Source organism: Perna viridis, chromosome 12 (genome assembly GCF_037379345.1).
Source record: "Perna viridis isolate PV_CMFRI_1.1 ecotype Kerala chromosome 12, ASM3737934v1, whole genome shotgun sequence".
NCBI lineage: Eukaryota > Metazoa > Mollusca > Bivalvia > Mytilida > Mytilidae > Perna > Perna viridis.
The window spans coordinates 17,450,733-17,473,671 of NC_142456.1; the positions used below are offsets into that span (position 1 = coordinate 17,450,733).

Genomic DNA, 22,939 nt, shown 5'->3' on the forward strand with positions numbered 1-22,939 from the left:
AGATTTTTCTTGTTCGGGACGAAGCGGGCTTTGACGTCATTTCCAGTGAAAAGCAGTTTGACAAGTTGCTATGCTTTGTGAAACAGGTAAAATTAACCCTTATGGCAATTTTAAACGTAGACATACTGGAAATTTTAGTCGCATTTCATTTTTTTTTATTATATCTGATTGGTACATTTTTATCTGGCTGACTTTGGGCTATAAAATTCGGCTTGTGTGATTTTTTTTGGCATATGAAATTTTGGGTCACACCTGGGTAGCCTTACACAATATCCGGCAATTCTGACGATCATACGCCGACCAGAAGGTTGTTTACACTTCATCTCTTAAATTAGATTTTTGAATTACTCAGACCACACTGATTCACTTTCTTAAATAATACTTTAATAGTGCAATAGTTTCGAAAAAGCCTTCAAGATTTTAAAGATACTGAAGAAAACTTGAATTTTAGAAGAATTTTTATTCATCATTCATTCAAATGGAATATATGTTAAACAGTATTCAGTTGCCGGTGAGTTAATATGATAATCAAGATTAATATGATCAAATAAATAGTTAAATAGATAGAAATAACAGAAATAAATTGGCTTGGTGACTAGTCTTGGCAAATTAGATTTATTATCTGTCTGACCAATTCATTTTACATCTTTTTTCATAAAAAATATAAATCTAACTGATAGACTGAGTGAAATTTTGTCTTACATTATCGTGGTCGGACACATATTATCATTACTGAGATGTGAGACATTTTCTATACATAAGTGCATGTACTTGAATGGATCTTTAGTTTGATTTAGTGGAGTTTAGAATTATAAATTGATTTTCAAAGAAGATGGTAAAGATACAAATTTGTGTATAAAATAATTTTGTACATGTAAGTCTATTCTAAAAGATGTACATTGATTCATAGGAAATGATGGTTGTGTAATTATATGTATCTTTAATGTATAAAACAAGCACATGTCAAGACCCTATTTAATTGATAAAAAAAGATATGTTAAACTAAAAACAATACATTTATATGTAATTTTTCCACTGACTATTGACAATATTAATTTGTTTTAAAGTGACTCTGATATACATTGTAATTCAAATGAAAATTTCCATCTCATATGATTATGAATTAGTATTTTACTGATTTATTCAACGGGTCATAGTTTTCCTTTCCTCGTTTGTCTACCCCGGACTTGACTTTTTATGAGCAACTCAGCGGGTGTTTCTTGAAAAGCAGAGGACACTTATTCTACCGGTTCACCTGGTCCATGCTCCCAGTTTTTAGTGGAGTCCGAGTTGCTCATTTGCTTTTGTTACTTAGTATGTATGATTTTAGTTACTTTATGTTCTTTGTTGTGTATGTCTGTTTTCCATGTCTGGTCTTTGTCCCTGGATTACATTTTTTTGTTATTACCGCTATAACCTTGGTTTCCTTGATTACCCTTTCAAAGAAGAAGTATGGTAATAAAAGGAGAAGGGATATTTAATAAGGGCTCTCATTTGCCCAACACACAATTGAAAATAATCATTCAGTGTTGAAAGTGTTAATTGTGATTTTGGAAATGCTTGATGACTTTGGAAGCATTGGGATTGCTGAAAATGTTTGCATCAAATGTTTAAAATAACAAAAGCATTGCTTTTGGTTTATCAAAATACTCCATTAATATTCCATTAATTTTAGTAAAATATGTCAATTATTGATTGACATTTTTTCTTTATGTTTAATATGGGAAATATGATACATGAACATGTAGCTGTGAAGTCTGCTTGCAGAGGACCAAATAAAGTAATATTATTCACCTTGGGTTAATGAACTCTGATGTGACTAGCTCCATACTCGATCTGATCTAAAAATCCAGAAAGTACAAACACAAATAATTTCAATGCAGTAGATTCCCGTTAATTGCATATCCTAAAATATATTTGTCTGAGAAAATTGTACAATTAATAAAAATGGCCATTTTAGGAGAATTTATTGCAAAATTTTCAAGTTTATATGTATATTAGTGAGATAAATTATTTTCCAATTTGTTGTTACCTGTGGATGCCTGCATCAGTGTACAATCAAAGAAAAGAGAAAATAATGTTGTGAAAACAAGTTTCTTATAAAAACTAACAGTCGTTGTCAATTTGTCATTAATGATGTACATGTATTGTTGTTTTACCCATTTGCATGTATCTACAGTTTTGAATAAATTTTGAATGATATTTATGCAATTAACAGGAAATTTCGAAATTTTAGGTTATTCTTATTAAATGCAAATAAGAGAATATTTTCATGGATCAGATAGAAGATGTTTTTTATGTTTTGCGTTCTTTCATGCCTTGTGCAATTAGCAGATTAAATGGAATCCACTGTACAGTGTACTAGTTTTATTTAATTGTGATTAACTTGCATAGTAATTTTTTCATCTTGTACTCTTAACACGTTTGATATGTATATTAATTTAACTTCAAAAACAAATACATGTAATAATATACATGTACATGTAATGTGAACAAATAGGAATTTGATGACAATTAAGATAAAGATATGCCATAACTCCTTTAGGGCTCAGGACGCTGCAAATTTTTACATGTCTTTCATGTCTTATGTGTTATTTTTCTTTGATCCTTTGAATTTAAGTAAGTGTTCAAAAGAAAAATAATAATGTGATTTAATTGATAAGAAAGTGAAAAATAAATACAAATAGATTTATACAAATAAAGCTTCTAAAAATATAATTGTCATTCATGTGTTAGGGATGTTTAGAACTCCCTGTTTTTGTGTACAAGCTCACATTGATTTGTGAAAATTAATGAAATGGAATGTATAGAAATTTGTCCTTTTATGGTTATACCTATGGTAAGTAAATGTAGTATCTTTTCATTTTATATGCTGTTAAAACAATATTTACCCAGTATAGTGGATTTTTAGAAAATGGTGTAAACTTCATCAAACTTTGGCTTTTATGGACTGCGAGACTTAAAGAAATTGAACATGTATTTGCCTAAAGAATAATGCACATGTACATATTTGTATATTTACTTGTACAACTACATGTGCATGTAGGTTATTCTTTGTGCAAATACCTTTTCTTGTTGAACAAATAATAAGCTTAATTTGCTCTAAAAGGCTTCTGTATTGAAAATGGAGTGGAATATATCATTTACATGTGTAGGTATTACATTAAAATTTTATTTGCATAAATATCAGTTTTACATGTTACATGTACTTATTTGGACAATATTTAAACCTTGATCTTTAAAGTCAGTGCATGCTCATTGCATTTAAAAAAAATTGTCTTAACTCATTATACACAGCTTCTACTGTTTCTGCATATCTACAAATTTTTCTCTTTGGATATTTCATTCATGTATTTCTTTGAAATTAAAATGTAGATTTTCTGCATGTACTTGTATGATTTTCAAAAATTTAAAAGTAAACCAGAGTAGTTTTAAAACAAAATATCACAACATGCTGAATTGTTTATAAAACATTTAAATGTATTTGAATATGACTATTGGATTAATGGATTAAATTGTACATGAGTTGTATATTGTTACATGTACATTCAACTTCATTACTCAATATTTATTTAATCACTTAATTGCATTTTTGACACATATTACTCACTGTTAACTATTGTAGGCCAAAATTAAAGTGTTTTTTATAATACTTAAATGTCTGACTTGTAAATTGAAGTAGCACTAATTGACTGGTTTTGTAATGATTTTCTTAAAAATCTTTTACAAAAGAAGTCAGGTGGTATTTTGTACTTTTTAAGCTAGTACAATTGTTGTCTAAAACATTCCTTTTTGTACTTCAGAAATATGAATTAAAAGATAGTGTGTCATAGCAGGACCTAATCTAGACATTGAGTAAATTCTGTTTTAAAAATAACAGTGTAACCATTTCAAAACAAATTGGAAACGTAAATTTCAAAATGCTTTCATGTATATTTTTACAAATCAGGAAAATGGACTGTTACCTCCTAAAATCAACCTGACAAGGCAGACTGGGAGAGGGAAAATTTCCCACCTTTTGTCCCATGGCCTGCCTTTTCACTGTTTTGTAGGACTGTCATGTCTTCTTGTCACATTCCATGTTTCCATACTTTGGACCATAGTCTTATTTATCAATTCTTGGATATTTGTTTTTGTTTTGTTTTGTTATCTTTTTATCAAAAGCATATTTTTTCTATATAAACTTCATCATTATCATCATTATTCTTTATAAAAGAGATTCATAATTGGCTGACTTTGATTTTTTTATTGGTTTAAATTTTCCTACATGTATTTCAGGCTTATAGTATGTCAGGTAGAAGGGTAAGAGTAATTGCTGCGAGGAACAATAATCCTCGGTATGTACAGGCAGGGCGACGAGATGCTGTGTCACGGAAAAAGGAGGAACGTCAAATTAGAGACCAGCATAGGAAAGCTCACAAAATTGAATCATACCTAGCAGATGATGAGAATTTTCCAAGTTTTTCAGCACAGTTAGGAAAACTAGGTCTACAGCTCAGAGATATTCCTGGAGATGGGTAAATACATGTTAATGATTTTTAAAGCTTCTTTAGTGAAATCCACTTTCTTTTTTATTTGAAAAAATATGCTAGTCATGTTAATAGCAATAAAGCCACAAGTTTTTCTTTTTTCTTTTTTCTTTTTTTTTTTTTTTTTTTTTTTGAAAAGAGGGAAGGTTTTGTGAGGTTTCATACCAAATTTGAGTGATTTTTCTAGCGCATGTGATTTTTGTCATGGACAAAAGACTTCATGATGATGGAAATAATCTAGTCTCATATCGTCACCTGAAATCTTTGTAAGTACAAAAAACATTAAGAGCTGTTAGCCCAACATTGGTTTAAGTGGCAAAAGTGACAATTTTATTACCCCAAGCTAAATACAACTCTCAACAGGTGTCAAGAATCACCTTTCATCAATTACACTAATCTGGCACATTGAATAAATGTCGATCAAGTTTACTCTGTCAGTCCAAACAGATTTATTCCAATGCTAATTCTGATTAAGTAGTTATGCAGAGAAATTTGTTTCTCTGAATGTATTATTTGAAAAGGATTACACTGTACTCAGTACTCTCAGGAAGAAATCAATAGGTGTTCAAATATAGGTAGGAATAATTAAGGCCTATATGAGATCCTTAAGCTGCAGGATACACCTATATGTAGGTGCTTCTGCCTGCACCTTGCAAATTATTTAGCTATAATCAAGCTTTATTACCCATTTTTTTTTAAATTTAGCCCGCTATGATACATCGTGTAAATTAAATAATCTTAAAACATAAATTTCATAAGTTGTTTACATGTTTTGGTGCATTTAAAACGAGTTATGTGGGTAGTGGGTGTCTGCAATTTCAATAACACTTTCTACCATTTATAAAAAAATTTGTTCAATAAATATTAAAAAAAAATGTCTGCTTATCAAAGGCATTTAAATATACCAACCCACACATTATTCAACTATTAGAATTCTTCCATTTATCTTATTATGCAATTTTAAGAGTCTCATGGTCTTGAAAAAGATTACAGACGATTTAAGTAGAGCATTTATCGACATGTATCTGAAATCATTCAAGCAAATGAAAATAAAATGTTTCAATTTGTGCTTAAAATATGAATGTACCCCGCCTTTATTAACACCATACCTGCCACATGTACACATATTGTTATAGTAACAACAACAACTACATTGTAAATTTATCAAGTTCAGGAGAAAAATGTCCAAAAGAGGCCAAATTTAACAAGCATTTTTTATTTCTGGACAATAAATTTAGGTACATTAGTGAACAGATCTCTTGTACCCCAACATGATATCGTGAAAGGATATAATTTATTTTGGAGGCTTTAACCTAAACCAATAGGGAATAAGGAATAAAAAAATACAAGCATTTTCATGAAATTATAATCTCTTGTATCCGGAAATCTCTTTGAAATTGTACCACAATACCGTATCCGTAACAGAAAATTGATTAACGGACCGTTTAGAAATTATGGGTCACAAAAGGGCCTCTTGAATTCTGGTCAAATTTGTTCAGGGTTTGACCTCTTTGGATATCAAGCTGCACATTTTTTACTTTAATGAATCTGCAGATGTACAGTCTGTGAACCGATCCATGCAACAATTTGATGGAACGATGACAGCTGACTGATTGATTGCTGATGGATCGATGACCGGTGACCGATGACCGATCTGATCGCAGTTTTGTTATGTAAATATGTGTAAAATTGACAAAGAAAACAACGAAAGTTGTAAAATATATTGACCGCTCTGTGGTCACATGATGCGATCACCGGTTTAATGGATCAGTGACCGATCGGAAACAGATCGGTCATCGATGACTGATTGCAATCTTTGTTGCACGGATCGGTTCAGGTACTGTACAAACATTTTTGTGTATGTATGTATATATATCTTGCTGCTACATTCACCTGTACTGTAGCCTAATTTTTTTTTACTTGCAGAAACTGTTTGTTCAGAGCTTTTGGGGACCAATTAGAAGGACACTGCCGTAACCATTTTAAGTTCCGATATGAGATTGCAAATTTTATGGCAGAACATCGAGATGAATTTGAACCTTTTGTGGAAGATGATGTTCCTTTTGAAAGATACAGTATGTAGTACTTACTTACAGCTTACTTCTTTACAGCTATGGTTGTCCTTTTCTCCCTTAATATTACTCTACAGTGGCAATGTATTATGCAGTTTTAAAGTGGATGTAGACTTGTTTTGTGTAAGAATGGTATGATTTTTCTTTGAAAATAAAGCTTAACTTGTCTTGAATAAAATACAACTTGATATTTGACGACGTACTTGAGATGAAGAAAATATTCACACATATTCTATTAGAAAAAAATTAACATATTTATTACATTTAAAAAATTTTAAAAACTTATCAGAAATTCTAGCCATTGAAAAGATGTTAAGCACAATTTATAATGAAATGCGAGTAGCTTAAGATCAGATATATTCATCTGTGACATGTAAATGTATAATATCATCAATTTAAAAAAACTGATTTGAAACCTGAATTCAGTGTGACCACGAGGAAGACCTAACTCCATTGTACACTAGAATTTTAAAAGCTTGAAGTCTGCTAAAAGTCTACCATTTTAATTAGTACTGGCACTTACAAATAGCCATGGGCTAGACTGTTTTCAGATTATACAAAGGAGGTGTTCATTAAATAGACACAAAATAGACTGTTAGTGGGATGTATATGAAAGCTTCAGATATTATCTGGTTCATTTATTTATATATTTCCAAATTGAAATTTCTTATTTCCAATTTAAACCATGTATGTTTTAATGCCTTGTAATGAATATTTGTTGAGAGAGGTTTGTTGTTTCTCTGTTAAGTTTTTCCCAAAGGAACAATAACATGAAATATTTTTCTTCTAAACCGGTGTTCTGCTCAGTGTTCTTGTGAAATGTTAAGTGTAAGTATTTGTGAGATTCAGACAAAATGGAAAAAAAATCAGAAATATGCATATCAAAACCCCACCGATCTGATAATATAGATCCACTCAAGGATAATTCCTCTATTTAAAAAAAAAACACTGTTGTTGTTTGACTGTTATCCACCCGTGAAATGTTTATTTTCTCAGTTTACCCAGATAATTTGGAAAATCTTGTCCTTTTTCCATGATTCTGATTACAGGATTTGTTTATACCATGTATCACCTTCTGCCTAATTCTAACAGAGAATGACATCTTAGGCCATTTGTCTTTATTGGTCAGTATTGCTAGTCTTTCTTTATTTTTATCTTTGGCCTTTGTAAATTTAGCCTGAAGTTGTTTGGACCAGTGGCCTATTTCATTACTTTATTTAAAACCACCCAATGAACATGTAAAATTTGTCCTTGGTGTTTTATAATGGAATTTTATACATTTATCTTTTAAAGATTGTTATTAAAGGGATGTTGGTCAAGGACTTCAAATTCCCATTGCTGTATAATATTGCTAGAACATTTAAAAATTTGGCAGTTAATAAAACAGAAAAATGATACACCCACTCAACAGGTGGATGATATATTGAAATCAACTTGTCCATCCATTTGTCATTCTGTCAGTCAATCCATTTGTATGAATTTCATTAATATTGCAATGGATGGAATTATTTCAAATTTGGTGTATGGCTTTATATAGATGGGGCATATACTTTTTCAGCACTTTTGTGTGCTTTCTGATATCAACTTCCTTTATGATCGGAGAATGTATGGTATACCTAGCGAAACAATGCATGCAACTTCATGTTAAATTTGCTATGATAAAAATAAAACAATATTTAAGAAGTACTCATTTTATTTTTTGTTGTAGCTAATTAATGAGAAAAAATAGTTTGAAAAAGAGTTTTGACACATAATAAAACATTTTCTTTTTAAAGAAGAACAATTAATTGTGGATATATTAATGACAAAATCTGAGATAATTGATATGTTCACTTTTTTTTTTGGCAAAATGGATATTTATTTTAGAAAAATGCTTTCAAAATAATAGCTATGGGATAGATAACTCAAAATGCACATTAAAGTTGAAACATATTTTAATGAAAGCAACTGTGAATGGACAATTCACAACTTACAAAAGCAAAAAATCAATTGCACATTATTAATTGACCAAAAAAAAAAATCAAATGGTGGCCATTTTGAACTTAAAAAAAAAACCTTTGAATGGAAATGACTCTTTAAACATTCATGTCTACATATTTACCTAATTCTTACATTATTCTGGGGAAACTCTAAATACAAATTAACTTTCCTTCACTTGAAGTTAGCTCTCCAAACTTAAAAAATCCTTTGAAAAATTCAAGCATTTTACTTGTGGAAGGGACAGTTGGGCATAATAAATAACTTTCCCTCACTAATATATTGCACTTGCCCCAGATGATGGGAAAGTGAAATCCTAAAACACTGATTCGTACACTGACTCATACTGAAATAGCAGTATTATTAATATTAGACGAGAGACAATTCATGAATGTCAATAACCCACCAAACTCTCTTTTATATCTTATTACAGACCACATTACCAGTCTTATATTTATTCTTTCGGTTGTTGCACTTTAGATGAAAATTATAGATTGTGTACGAAATTGGCACTTTGTAAGAGTTATTGTACTTGACTTGGTTGATTTATGTGGGAAATGAATGTATGGTTTTCTCAAAAATACACATCTGAATACAGAAAGAACTGTTGATAAGTAAGAAATATAGCATATGCTAAAAAACATTCATTTAATTTTTACACCCACAATCACCTTACCATTGACAGTGTCTGAATTTTATATGGACTGGTACTTAAATACATGTAGACTAATAAAGGTCTTGACCTGTGGTTTAAACGGTTTTGACACTTTCTTGAGGCAAGTGTTTTAGTAGGTGTAATAGACATGAGAAAATTACAGTAATTATTGTGGTATTACTTACATTGACTGTCTTTTTTTTTTCCCAGGGACAAAATCTAAAGAAAAGATAAAATTTTTATATGAAGTTTCACATTTCAGTTTGGTGTGGATGACACAAAGAGCTGAAAATGATGACTTCTCCAAAATGTGTTTATTGATTTTTTTTTTTTATTTTGGGAACATATTTCACTGTATATAATTTTTGTGTCATATTCAGAGGTTGAAGTTCATCTTGGGTGTTAACTACCTTTAACTGGTAAAATTCAATCTAATTTCCTATTCTCAAATTTATGCAGTGTATATGTTTACTGACAAAAACTTCATGTGAGAATCTTAATATTGGAATAGATGTACTTCAATGTATCAAAATGGTTACACTTTCAATGCTGTATTTCAAATTAATCTTTACAAATTTTAATATGTTTCTTTGCTCAATAGAAACCAATGCTGGGAACAAAATTACATCTCATTGGAAATTGTGATTCACCTCATATTTTAAATGCTTAATTTTTGAACCAGTGAAATTTCCCATAGCAAACTTTAATTTGATTTTCTTAGGTATATTTATATTAAATTCTCCAATTTCTCAAACCACAGTACCCTGTATGTTGATTATTCACATGTACATGTATGAAACTCAGAATTTAAAGATTGAATTAATTTTCATTCTTACATGACTCACTGAAACTAATTGTATGCATCCCATGAAATTGTTCATATTATCATATATTAATTAATTTCGTCCTTAATGCCCAGAGAAAAAAAATAGTTATGTTTCCTGCTACCAGCAAGAATAATTTAGGGTACATTGAGGTTAAGGTAGGGAAATTATTTTATTTTTCAGAAACATTTTACATTGATTTAATGAGGAAAGATTCTGGACTTTAACAGTGCTTGAGCCTATATTGTCTTAAAATGTTTAGGGAAGGCACAAAAAACTTGGGTGGGTAGGATAGCAGGAAACACTCTTTTTATTTATTTTGTTTTTGGCCTTACCAGAACTTCTTTAACATATCCTCAGGAACTACTGATCATAGCCACTTGAAATTTGGTATGCAGCTTTCACTAGTGGTCCTATTCCACACTTACAGATTTCAGACAACTACTTCCAGTTTACCAATTTTGGGAGAAATACAATTTGGGGGAAGTGGGGGTATACTCAGTGAGTAGCAACTCATAGATCCTTTGTTGGTCCAAGACCTATGTAAATGAAATTTCAGCTGAATTTGATGGTCCTCACCTGGACTTGGGACCAGTACTAATATGAACCCCTGATAATACTGAATTCATTCATACGCATGTTCTAACATTTAGCATTCACCTCCTTTCTTGACCCTTTTACCAAAATACAGTATATGCAGTATTTTAGACAAAAAAATCACCAGGTTTATTTCTTCTTTCTATTTGTGGAATTGGAATGGTAGAAAAAATGAATCATCAAGTTAATTTTTTCTTTCAGTGAAGAACCTGGGTACCATAGGAACATATGCTGGAAACGATGCCATTGTGGCATTCGCCAGATTGTACCAGATTAACGTTGTAATCCACCAGCTTAACTCACCATTCCTGTTGGTAGGTTTTACGTTAACTAATTCATCCTTGGAACTTTTTTAACAGCTTTTCCTTTATGCTTATGCTCACATAGGGCTTGTTAGTCTTGTTTTTCATTTATTTCTTTTTCCGAAGTTTGGAAGTTGTTGAAAGCAATCAAGACTGAAGACTGATTTTAATTTAGATTGCTGCTTCTATATGTTCGTCATTATGATGCATAGTTATGAGAATTATCTATTTTGTGTTATTATCATAATAAAGTGTAGAAATAGTTGAGCATCATAATTTTGTTATCATGTTTATGTATAATAGGCTTAAGTTGATATGACTGTAGTCTTTTATTATGTAAAACACTATTTCCTTTGCTTAGGGGTCTATTCTTGTGGATTCCAAATGACAAAGACTCTATAGCCCTATTCCCTGTCAAACTTGCTGTGCTACATGTCTTGATTTCATAACTGTAGTATTTCTGTAAATCTATGCTCATTATACAAACATTAACTGAAACAGGGGAGGTCTTTCCTTAATTAGCCGACCTGTGCTTGTCCAGGTGTCAAAAGAATTGGCCTGCAGCAGCACTAAACTTGTTTTAGGGGCGACTAAATAGTGCTCAGAACCCTGGCCAGGGGCTAGGGTGCTCTGTGCTATGTTACATGCTGGGGACGTCAGGCCAAAATATGAAAAACCTGACCGCAAACCATAGTGGTGCAACGTGTTGGGAAAGATGCCATGTTCCTTGCATGTTTAAGAAACCTTCTGTGGTATTCTCCTGGAGTAGGAACCATAGGGCTGTGCCACAGGACACATCCTTGTGTCCCATCCCATATTCCATTTAATCTTCATTTCATGTTCGTCGCCTGAATATAGCTGAAATATTGCTGCTCGGGCATTAAACCCCATCAATCAATCAATCTTAATTAGCCTGATCAAAGTATGGGTAAGTTTAGAAATCTTCATAACTAGTATACCAGAAAATCCATTACAATTGTCTTGCACTTTACCTTTCTTCATACTTTTAAATGCCTACAGACTCTTATACATGTACCTTTCAAATTTGTTACATTGGTATACAAAACTGGTAATATTGTAATTTTCATTATTACATGACATAGTATCATGTAATGATAACCGGTATTTTGCAACTAAATGATATGTATTAGTGAAGGAGTTAGATTAAGTATCATGTATCCTTATATTGTTTTGAGAACCACTGTAAAAATAACAAAGAATGTAAAAAAGGTGGGGCTAAGAATACTGGTCATATAGTGATTATACTGAAAAAGTGGGGAATATTAAATAAAATTCAACCAAGTCAACTCAGTCTCAGATACAGTTCTTATTCATGTTATTTTCTCCACAAATGGAAAAATTGGTTTAACATCTTTTTCTTGACTTGCAATGATTCGTAGATCAACCTGTACTTTGAAAATACCTGAAACTCTCAATCATTCTTTACAGTGTAAAAAAAACTAGATGTAGTATAAGTGATATCTTTTGTCCCTTTCCTCAATGCAACACATGGGACCTAAAAAATGTAGGGCTCTGTGTGTCAGTCCTTCAAATTTTGTATGTCGCCTAATGCTTACATCTCTCATTGTTGTAATAATGTATGTGCATCCATTCTTTAATAAGTTTAAGGCTTATGTGTAGCTTTTTTCTGTGGTATATAGTTTCAGCATAATGAAACTTGACAAAAAGGCATCAGTTTAGCTGATAAGTCTTACTATAAGATTGGGTTGATTGTACTGCATTGGTGTTCACAGATTCCCTATGGCATCTACAAATTTTGACTGCAAAGAATGCTCTGTGGATCACGAATCTCTATATTAATTCGTACCTAAGGTAAAATCACACAAAGGAAGGATTTTATGGATAACTTTCTTTACGTATAGCCAAAAATATGGATAGTCTTAAAGAAGCATAAACAGGTATGCTACTGGGTGGTTGAGAGGTGGCTTGATAAAATTGTTGCTATGGATATGTAGTTGATAATTGTACACATTATTCACTATTTTGAACTTGTATCATTCACTTGTTTGTTTTATTCACTTCTACAGATACAAGGTCCTAAAACATTCAGCCAGACAACAAAACAGATTCATATTTCCTATCACAATGGAGACCATTATTCCAGTGTGAGAAAACTTGGGGATAATACAGAATCTCCAGCAAGTATCAAAATCAAGGTGAGATAACTGAAATATAATTATCTGGAACCAAAATTAAAGGGAGATAACTTTAAATATAAATATAAATATAAATACTGCATAATCTTACTCTTATTTGAAAAAAAATGTTGACTTTTATCTTTATTCTATTTAAATGAAAAGATGTAATCAATGTGACACTAAAGACATTCCTCTATTTAACTAATCCATGTGATATCGAGAAAAAAATATAAAATTGCTTGCATTGTTTACATCATTTTAAGCACATGGGAAATACTTAGTATGTGAAATGCCTGCTTCATGGAGGTGTTGTAGGAATAAGACTTCTTTAATTATGCAAATCCTTTTTTTCAGATAGGGAATGATACACAAACTAACTTCCAAGGGTCAATTAAGGGTCAGGCCAATGGGGACATCCCACGTTGTGGCAGGGAGGTCAAGGCCATTAGAGACATGGAAATTATAGAGCAGGAAATAAAGGCTGCAACTGGATGTTCAGTAAGTTTAAATCGGTGCAACTCCATTGAAATAATATGGTGAGAATAAGGAAGTTCAAATTAGGACTTTTCTGTTGATTGAAATTCATTACAGTCAAACCTGTATTAAGCAGTCACCTCTGGGGAATACTCAAAGTGACCTTTATAGAAAGGTGACCTTTGGAATGAGGTTGCAGATTGCGATGTAGAAAGACTTTGATGTCAGCATATAATCCCATATTCCTTTAGATTGTACTATCTCTGATTGTCATAATATTACATGTATTTATCTTTTATTTTCAGAATTAGATTCATGTATTTAAAAATATTTTCATTCAAATTATCATTCAGATAAAAAATGTATGACAATAAAAAAACAAAGTATTTCCTCATTTCCTGTTTTATGTTGTTTCACTGTCTACGTTATTTTCAATGTCCTCTATAAATTCTCCTTTTCTTTTGGCAATTTTAGTAATTAGTGTTTTTACGACATCCATTTCCTTTACAACGGCAGGGGCACCTTTTCCACTATTTAAATTTTTAGTTTCCTCATTTATTTCAATTTTCCATTTCTGAGACATTTTGTCGCAACTCAAACTTTCATAATTAAACTGAAGACTGAAGTTTTTACGATTTAATCACTTACCATTGAGTAAATTTCACACCTTTACTATTGAATCTTTAATTTTGTTTTCATTGCAATACTGATTTAATTCCATCAGCAACCTAATTATCTATAATTACATGTTTTAAATATGATTAAATCATGTGACATGGTACTGTTATCTGGTCATGTGATAAACTGAATGTTTACAAAATGGCTGGTATAAGAAGTCAGAAAGACGATTTCAGCTGAAAAATAGGTGGCTGTTGGCCATGTTAGGGAGGTGACCGCTGATTTGAGTTAAAATAAATAGAGAAAACAGTTGGAGGGGGGGAATGACCGTTAAGTTAAGGTGACTGGCAGAGCAGGTTTGACTGTACTTTTGTTCTTTATCTGTCTGCTTTCCATGATACAGTGAAACCTGTCTAAACCAAACCTTGAATTAACCAAAAACCTGCCTATACCAGACAAGTTTTGGAGTCCCATTGTGTCAGTTTTAATGTATTTTGACCCTGGATACAAAGTACTGCTGTCAAAAATGACTAAATTCTACATTCTGAAAGGGGTTTGGTTTCGAGAGGTTTTACTGTAGTTCCCCTTTTTTAAGATCTGACTTTGATACAGCAAGCACTCTTTGATTTTGAATATGGTGTGGTTTAATGTGTTTTAAGTTTTTAATGGTAATTTTTTTTCTGGCTCTGATTTTGATACATGAAGCCCTGTATGACTCTGATAATGATACATGTATAGTTTAATGTCTTCCATTCTATCTATCTATCATGATAATTTTCTCTTTTTGTAGGATCTGACATTGATACATGAAGCCCTCTATGACTGTGATAATGATGTAGATAGTGCTATAGCTCAAATACTACAAATTATGTCTCTTGATGAAGGTAAGACATTTGTTGTATACATATGTTATTGGTTTAAAATTGTTAGGGAATAGAAATAGAAGGGTCACGATGTCATTCTTTGATTTTCTGTTTCAATCTATATTATTGTTGATTTCCATTTTGTTCCTTTCTTAGATTACATTTTATTTATACTTGTTCACCTCGTATAAAGGGATCAATGCGCCCATAATCTGAAAAATGTGATACACCCCAAAAAAGGCTACATATTTTTATTTTTGTAACTAAATTGTTTTATGGGTCTGTATTGTGAAATGTGTGATTATTCACTCAAATCTGTCTGCTCTTAGGAGATAATCAACATTGAAAATCCAGTAGATTCTATTGTAGTTGAGTGTCATTCACAGAGTTATCTTCCTTACTTTTGAATTCTACATTGCATTCTATACAATTTTTATCTCCTATGAGCATGGGTTATATGAAAAACCAAATGTTAATTTCTGTTTACTAAAGCATTTTAAACAAGATATCAAAAATAAAAATATGTAGGCTTTCCAACCATGTATCACATTTTGCATGATTCTTAGCTGGAGTGCTACTTAAAATTTGAGAGAGAAGTAATAATTAAAAAAAAAACAGTATAGTATAATAAATAATACCATAATATTGTAGGTATAAATGGAGAAACGTCTTCTGTTACCTCACAACGAACCTCAACCGACAGTGGTGTTTACGCAGGAACTAACTCTCCTGTCTCAGGGCACACTCGGGATTATAGTTTTGGGGGCAGCTCAGGGTATGACTCGGTAGGCAGTAATGGTGGAGCTCGACCAAAACAAAAGGTACCGGTATGTTGGCTTATTTATGGTTCTTAGTCTTCTTGGTCTTTTGATGAGATGAAAGGCTATAGTTTATGTAAATTTTGTAAGAAGCTCTCTCTACATAAAACATGTAAGGTACTAGGAGACTGAGGTGTAATTTTCCAGCATCAGCATTCGCAATGGCATTGGCATAGTTGTCTGCATCAGCATACAAGTTAAGATTTTCATGTTAAGTTTTCTTATCACATTATCCACTTGTGCCTGGTCAATCACTTTTGGTAAGCAGTTGCAATAGCACCTCTTTACTACAAATTTGCACCCGTTTAAGGAGGTAGACCTAGGGTAAGGGCATAACTCTTGTAATCAGTGATATCATATTCAATTTCACCAAAGCCTATCAAGCTTTCATTTGAAACAGAATGAAATTGATCCTAGTTACTTTGATGCTTACCGTATATGTGATTGATGTCAAATGCTGAATACAAATGTTAAAATGATTTGTAAGAGTTGTGTCTCTTTCCCCACATCTACCTCCTGAATACATATGCCCCAGCAGTCACTGTTTGTTGATTTTGTAATTTCAAATTTCTTTTTCAGATTTATTATGTTTTCTGATTAGGTCTTGTACATATTTTCATAATGATCTGGTCTTTTTCATGTGGTGATAATTTTTATGTAGTCAGTAAATCTTTAAATTAAGATAAGATATAACATTATGCAATAGGGTTGGAAAGTCAGTAAAACATATTAGATAATGTCAATTTGTACCAAAATGTTTACATTGATTTATACTATGTATATTTGTCTATTGGGGTTTTTTATGATTTGGTAAAAAAATTAAGATTTAATAGCCAAAATTAAAACAAAGAAAAGAAAAATTAAGAAAAGATCCCATGTGATTGGAAAAAAATTATATTCTTTTTAATACATGCATGTAATAACAACAAGTGAAGTGATTCAATGTTTGCATTGATGACTTATTGACCTCATTGTACAATTGGTGTTCACACAAGTAGGGTCTATTCTATTGATCAGGCCAAAAAAATAATAGTCTTGTTTCCTGCTAGCAGCAAGGAAAAAATATGATGGTTAGCTTGGGAAATTATTAAATTTTTCATAAACATTTTACTACGAGTTGATGGGAAAACAATTAAGACTTTAACAGTGCTTGAGCCAAAATAGCCATAAAATGTTATAGGTAGGTAGGGTAGCAGAAAACAGACATATTCCTTTTTTTTTGGCCTCAAACTTTTTATTCTTGAAATTTATAAAATATCTGCCAATGGAAGTTTAACTATAATCAACCTGAAAGTAAAAAAATGTCAGCATATTTTTTCTCGTATGTTAAAAGTTTGAGGTTTGAATTTGATATTCTATAGGAAATGACTGCAAAGCAAAGAAAAGAAGCAAAAAAGTTAGAAAAGAAGAAACGAGCTGAAGAGCGGCACAGAAACAAAATCACAGGCATGAAAACTCAATTTAGTGATGATGAAGATGTACATACGGTTGTTGCTAAGGATATGGCAATGATGAGGATCTAGATGATAATGTACACATGATTGTTGCTAGGATATGGCAATGATGAGGATCCAGATGAAATGTATACACAGTTATTGCTAAGGATATGATGAGGATTTAAGTATTAGACAGGAGGCGTGTCAAAAACCCACCAAATTTAATTTTATTTCTATAAATTCAGATACAGTTACAGATCACATAACCAGTCTTAGTTTGTCATTTGGTTGTTGCACAACTTAGCGTATAGTTATAATGTACATAACTGTAATTTCAGTATATAGAGTTATATGTAATACCTATATGTAAGAGACGTCTTTCTTTTGATAGAGTAAATATATAAATCACTTTATATTTCTATCTCTATAAAAATGTATCTCTGACTTGACCTAAGCCAAGGGTGCAAATTAGTGGTGATCTGAAGACTTGGACCCTCAAGAACCTTTGAAATTACTTTTTTTGTACATTCACATTGGTATTGGCTTCAACTCTGAATTGACACTTTTTGAGGACTTTTTCCTCAAGTGGACCATTGATATATCTTAGTAAACTTTTTTGCAGAAGTCAATAAACTTAATATAGGACATTTAGATTTAACAAAAAAGATCAACAGGAAAATGTTGATTTGATCTCATAAATCTGCTGAAAAGAGTACGTAACTTTGCAAATGTGATCAAATCATGTAAATTGAAATTTTGCTCTAATTTTAGGAGTAAATGTTTTTCATTTAATTGTAATTATTTGTTACAAGAAAATTAATATATATTACATGACCTCATTTGTATCATATGTATGGTTTTATTTGATGCACTCAGACTGTATGTATATATAACTTGTTCATGTGAAAAATTATAATTTTAAGACACCTATGCAATATTATACACAAAGAGTTTTGAGAATTTATAAACACTGTCTCTATATCATATATTTAGTCCTTACCTTCTATTAGGTTTGTATATGGCCAGTAATTATTTTATATAAATATCTTATTTTTACAGATGTTTTTCTGCTAGGTCTCTAAATGTGTAATAATGACAAGAAATGAGATGAATTAATCATTTACATCAGTAGTTTGTCAATAAAGGTGGCAAACATGATATAGATGTCAAGTAGGGCTGTAACTATACACCTACTTCGTTATATGATATGTATTGTGGTGACAATACGATACATTTCGAGACGATACACAACAGCATGTTGTCCTATTTATTTTCTTCAATTTGGAATAAAAAAATACACAATGTATTCAACAGATTTAAAAATGATAAATTTTGTTGAAGCCGGGTTTCATTCTTGGAGACTATAACTTCTATCTTAACAAAGATTAATGGATTTTTCCTCAGCAGACATGTCCTACTTTACTATTTGCATAGTAATTTCATCTATTGTTCGAAAAAAAGTTGTATTTTGACCTGCATTATATCATATAAAAAACTCAAACATATTGTATCGTATTGTGACCAAAAGAATTGTGATACATCAAAATCACAGTGAATCGTTTCTTCACTAATCAGTAATGTCAACTTTGGTGTACCTGCTTGTTTCTTATGAAAAATTTTTGAACAATAACATCAATGTGACCTTGAGCATTGGTCATGTGATCAAAAGTAGTAAACTTGGTACAACACACACACTTCTTTTATTTCAATCGAAACGTCTTCTCTTATGTTTAAAGTGAACCCTTTCCATGATTTTAGAATCCATCTCGAAAAATACATTGAAGTCTGTCATGACCAAACTCCTATAGGAATTTGTTTGGTTTAGACAGGTGTTTGGTTTAACAGGTACAAAGTACACATAACTGATATTAAGAAACTTTAATGTAGGAATTTCAAGATGTGTATGGATTAGGCAGTTTTTCTATATATTTAGTATTTCGTTTAGACAGGTTCAACTGTACATATAAATTGTTTGTATAATTTTATTTACCCAGTAAATACTCACTGAACTTGTCTTTCCATTTGATGAATTAATTTTGTAGCAGAATTACATAGAAATATAGTGAAAATTGGTATGAAGTTTATGATTTAATAGAACCTGTGGAATCATGAAGTATTTCGGTACACACTTATGTCAGTTTTTTTAGTTGATACTTGTAATGAGGCAAAAAAAAAATAGTCTTGTTTCCTGCTTCCAGCTAGAAAAAAATTAGAGTAGGTACATGAAGATAGGGAAATTATTTTAAATTCAAAACTTTTAACATTGAGTTAATGTGGAAATAATCTGGATTTTTAACAGTGTTTGAGCCAAAAGGTTGGGCACAAAAAACGGAGGTAGGTAGGGTAGCCGGAAACAGATATACTATTTTTTTGTCAGATGTGTAAAAAATATATATATAAGACAAATTATCACTGTTATATTATATGTGACCTTTGTTTCACGGAATTTTAGTCACATTTTGTTTCATTCGTGTTCATCCCAAAATATATTTGTATTTACTTTTATTTTTTTTATTTGAAGGATATATATTCAGAGCATAATATATTTATTCTTTATTTTGAATTATGTACTAAATAGGTGTAAAAAATACATGTAACTTTGAGATTATTCTTTTCCCGGATGGTAAAAGAGATTAACAAACTGAAGAAGTCAAAATTGTCTTTGAAAAGGTGGTAGATCTTGGGTAAGGGACCCAACTCTTACAAATCATTGGAATGTTTGTATTCACCATTTTACATCAATCTTATGGAAGCATCAAATTAACTTGGACTTATTTCATTCTGTTTCAAAGAAAAGCATGAAAGGCTTTGATGAAATTTAATATGTTACATACATATCACTGATTTCAAAAGTTATATTCCTTACCCTACACAGGCAAAATTATTTCACATGATTTTCACACGAATTTCACCTGAATTGAGCAAGTAAACTAAGTGATACAGTTCATGTGAAATTGGTGTGAATGGAGCCTTCATGTGAAATTCACACGAAACGTTCACATGAAATTCGTGTTTAGTGAAAATCATGTTAATTTCATGTGAATTTCACATGAATTTCATGTGAAAAATATTTGCCTGTTTAGGTCTACCTCCTTAAGTGACTTTCCATGGTCAAATAAGACAGGTGATCCTACCGTACAGGTTAACCTTACAAAGAATACACTACATAGGGATATTTTATTCATAGTTTTTTTTTTATATCTGGTTAATGCTGAATACAGGTGGTCACTAAGGCAGGTTTTACTCCATTTTAAGAATTGATTTGATACTTGAGAGAAGTTCAATGTTTTGACAGTCAGTTCCAATAAGACTTGAAAACTACTTGTATATAAATTTGTTCAAGATAAGACAAATTCTAACAGTAACCTTTATTCTATGTAAATATATTGTCATCTGTATGAAATGGTATAGAGATGTGTCAAATATTTGTATATATGTGATTTTCATAAGCCACAAGTACCAATAGATTATGATATTTACACCAGCAGATCTATTGAAATCCATGAGACCTCTATTCTGCTTCAGTCCCCACTGCTTGCAGACAAAATAATTAATACTGGTTAAACTTTAAAACGCATTGAAAAGATTTTTTTCTGTTCAGTCATCGAAAAGTTGGAGTTTATATTTTGATAATGTTTATTTTTGAAAATACATTTCATATTTGATGAAAACACTGTTTGAATGCAATGCATTTTCAAAAAAATTCTAAACACTTTCATGTGAATGCAGTAGTTTTCAGAAAGGTTTAATCACAACACATTTTGAGTGAACCTGGCAAAATATGTATTATAACCTATACATATACAAGTAAATGTATCTGTTTGTATGTCTATTATAGGTTCTTTGTGGACCCAACCCCTCTGAAAACTAGGTATGGGCTTTTGTAGGATAGTATGGTGTTGATTAACTTGATCTTTTTACACTGTACACAGGCAAATATTTTTACATGAAATTCATGTTAATCGAGCTTGACATGAAATTAATGTGAACTTCACATGAAAATAACATGATTTTCACATGAAATTCATTTAACATGAATTTCATGTGAACATTTCACATGAATTTCAGTTGAAGGTTTGATTCAACTGAATTTCACATGAACTCTGTCACAAAGTTCATTTGCTCTATTCAAGTGAAAATCATGTGAAATTCATGTGAAATAATTTTGCCTGTGTATATTTGATTTGATATAATATGAGAGTTATGAGACTGAAGATTTTGTTCATTTGACATTTCACAAGCAGATGGGACTATATGGTTAGGTGTGCTAGTAGATATTGTCAATAAAATCTGTAATGAAAAAGATTGCTAACTTTTTGGAGGATTTGTTGATTGTTTGATAGTTTAAGGAGGTAGATCTAGGGTAAAGGACAAAACTCATGGAATCAGTGATATGTTTATATTATATTCAGTTTCACCAAAGGATCTTAAGCATTCATTTGAAGCAGAATAAAATGAATCCGAGTTAATTAGATGCTTACATTAGATTGATGTAAAATGCTACATACAAATGTTCCAGTGATTTTTAAGAGTTGTGTCCCTTACCCTAGGTCTACCTCCTTAAATACATGTACAAATTAAGTAAACATTTATTTTTTTTAAAAAAAAGAGGTTGTCATATTTAAGGAAACTATTTGGCCATGAAAATCTTGATATTACAGAATCAAAGATTCACTGGCGCTGTTAAAAATTTGTAAAACTTGATTTTACTATACAACTAGTTGTAAGACCAAAGATTTATATGAGGTCAAAGGTCAATATTCCTACATGTATAATGAAACCTGTCTAAACCAAACACCTTTTGGACTTGGTTCAGTTTACTCGGGTGTTAGGTTTACCAAGGTTAAAATAGATTTTAATTGATATAAAGGTGCTTTGATAAGTGTTGTCAGAAATTTTAATTGATATAAAGTAGATTTAATAAGGTTAGGCTTTAGAAAGGTATTGATCATATTTAGGGTTTGTTTTAGACAGGCTTCACTGTATAGTGTTGCAATCATGTACATCATCTGGTTTTGGGATATCATTTAAATAAGTACTTTAACTCAGATGTCTTTGGTCTTTTGATTACCTTGATTTCACATTATATGACTAATGGTGTTTAAGGAATTAAGGGCAGAGAGGCCAAATCACGATAAAGAGGATATTTTAATCATAATCAGAAAGGAACATTAAAATCCGGTGTAAAATAAAGATTATGCTACTAAAAATAAAATCAAAAGCTTTTTAAAAGGAAATAATTCAATACAAGGTTAAAAAAAAATTGCATATTGTAAATGAAGATTTTTTTAATGTCTCCTGAAGGAGAATAGCAGTGCCCTCTTGTCTAGTTTGGTTAAGATATTGTTACTTTTTGTTTGTTATATATTTTCACCATGACAGTATCCTAAATAATACCAGTCACTGATCTCCAATTTAGGAATCAGATCTGGGCTTTATTTTTGGGATCACTATGGCTGTTTTTGTACATGTAATATCAGTCACTGATCTCCAATTCAGGAATCAGATCTGGACATTATTTTTGGGGTCACTATGACTGTTTGTTTTGTACATGTGATCAATTGTTTATGTTTATAAAGCAATAATCTGCACATATCAAAATATAATATGCTCAA

General features: G+C 31.2%; 1 protein-coding gene across 4 annotated transcripts; it reads left to right on the forward strand.

Moving 5' to 3' along the window:
* LOC148601504 (OTU domain-containing protein 3-like) lies at positions 1-21,919 on the forward strand. Of its 4 annotated transcripts, none has more exons than XM_088556781.1 (9): positions 1-86; positions 4,279-4,517; positions 6,456-6,604; positions 10,856-10,968; positions 13,005-13,133; positions 13,470-13,613; positions 14,998-15,091; positions 15,722-15,897; positions 17,250-21,919. In XM_088556781.1, exons 2-9 carry the CDS (start codon positions 4,288-4,290, stop codon positions 17,409-17,411), a joined length of 1,197 nt encoding a protein of 398 aa, XP_088412907.1. In that variant the 5' UTR covers positions 1-86; positions 4,279-4,287; the 3' UTR covers positions 17,412-21,919. The 4 variants fall into 4 exon arrangements, with proteins under 4 accessions (XP_088412907.1, XP_088412908.1, XP_088412905.1 ...); XM_088556782.1 differs by having other exon boundaries at positions 2-86; positions 15,722-15,891; XM_088556779.1 differs by lacking the exon at positions 1-86 and adding an exon at positions 153-511.
* Positions 21,920-22,939: the final 1,020 nt, after the last annotated feature.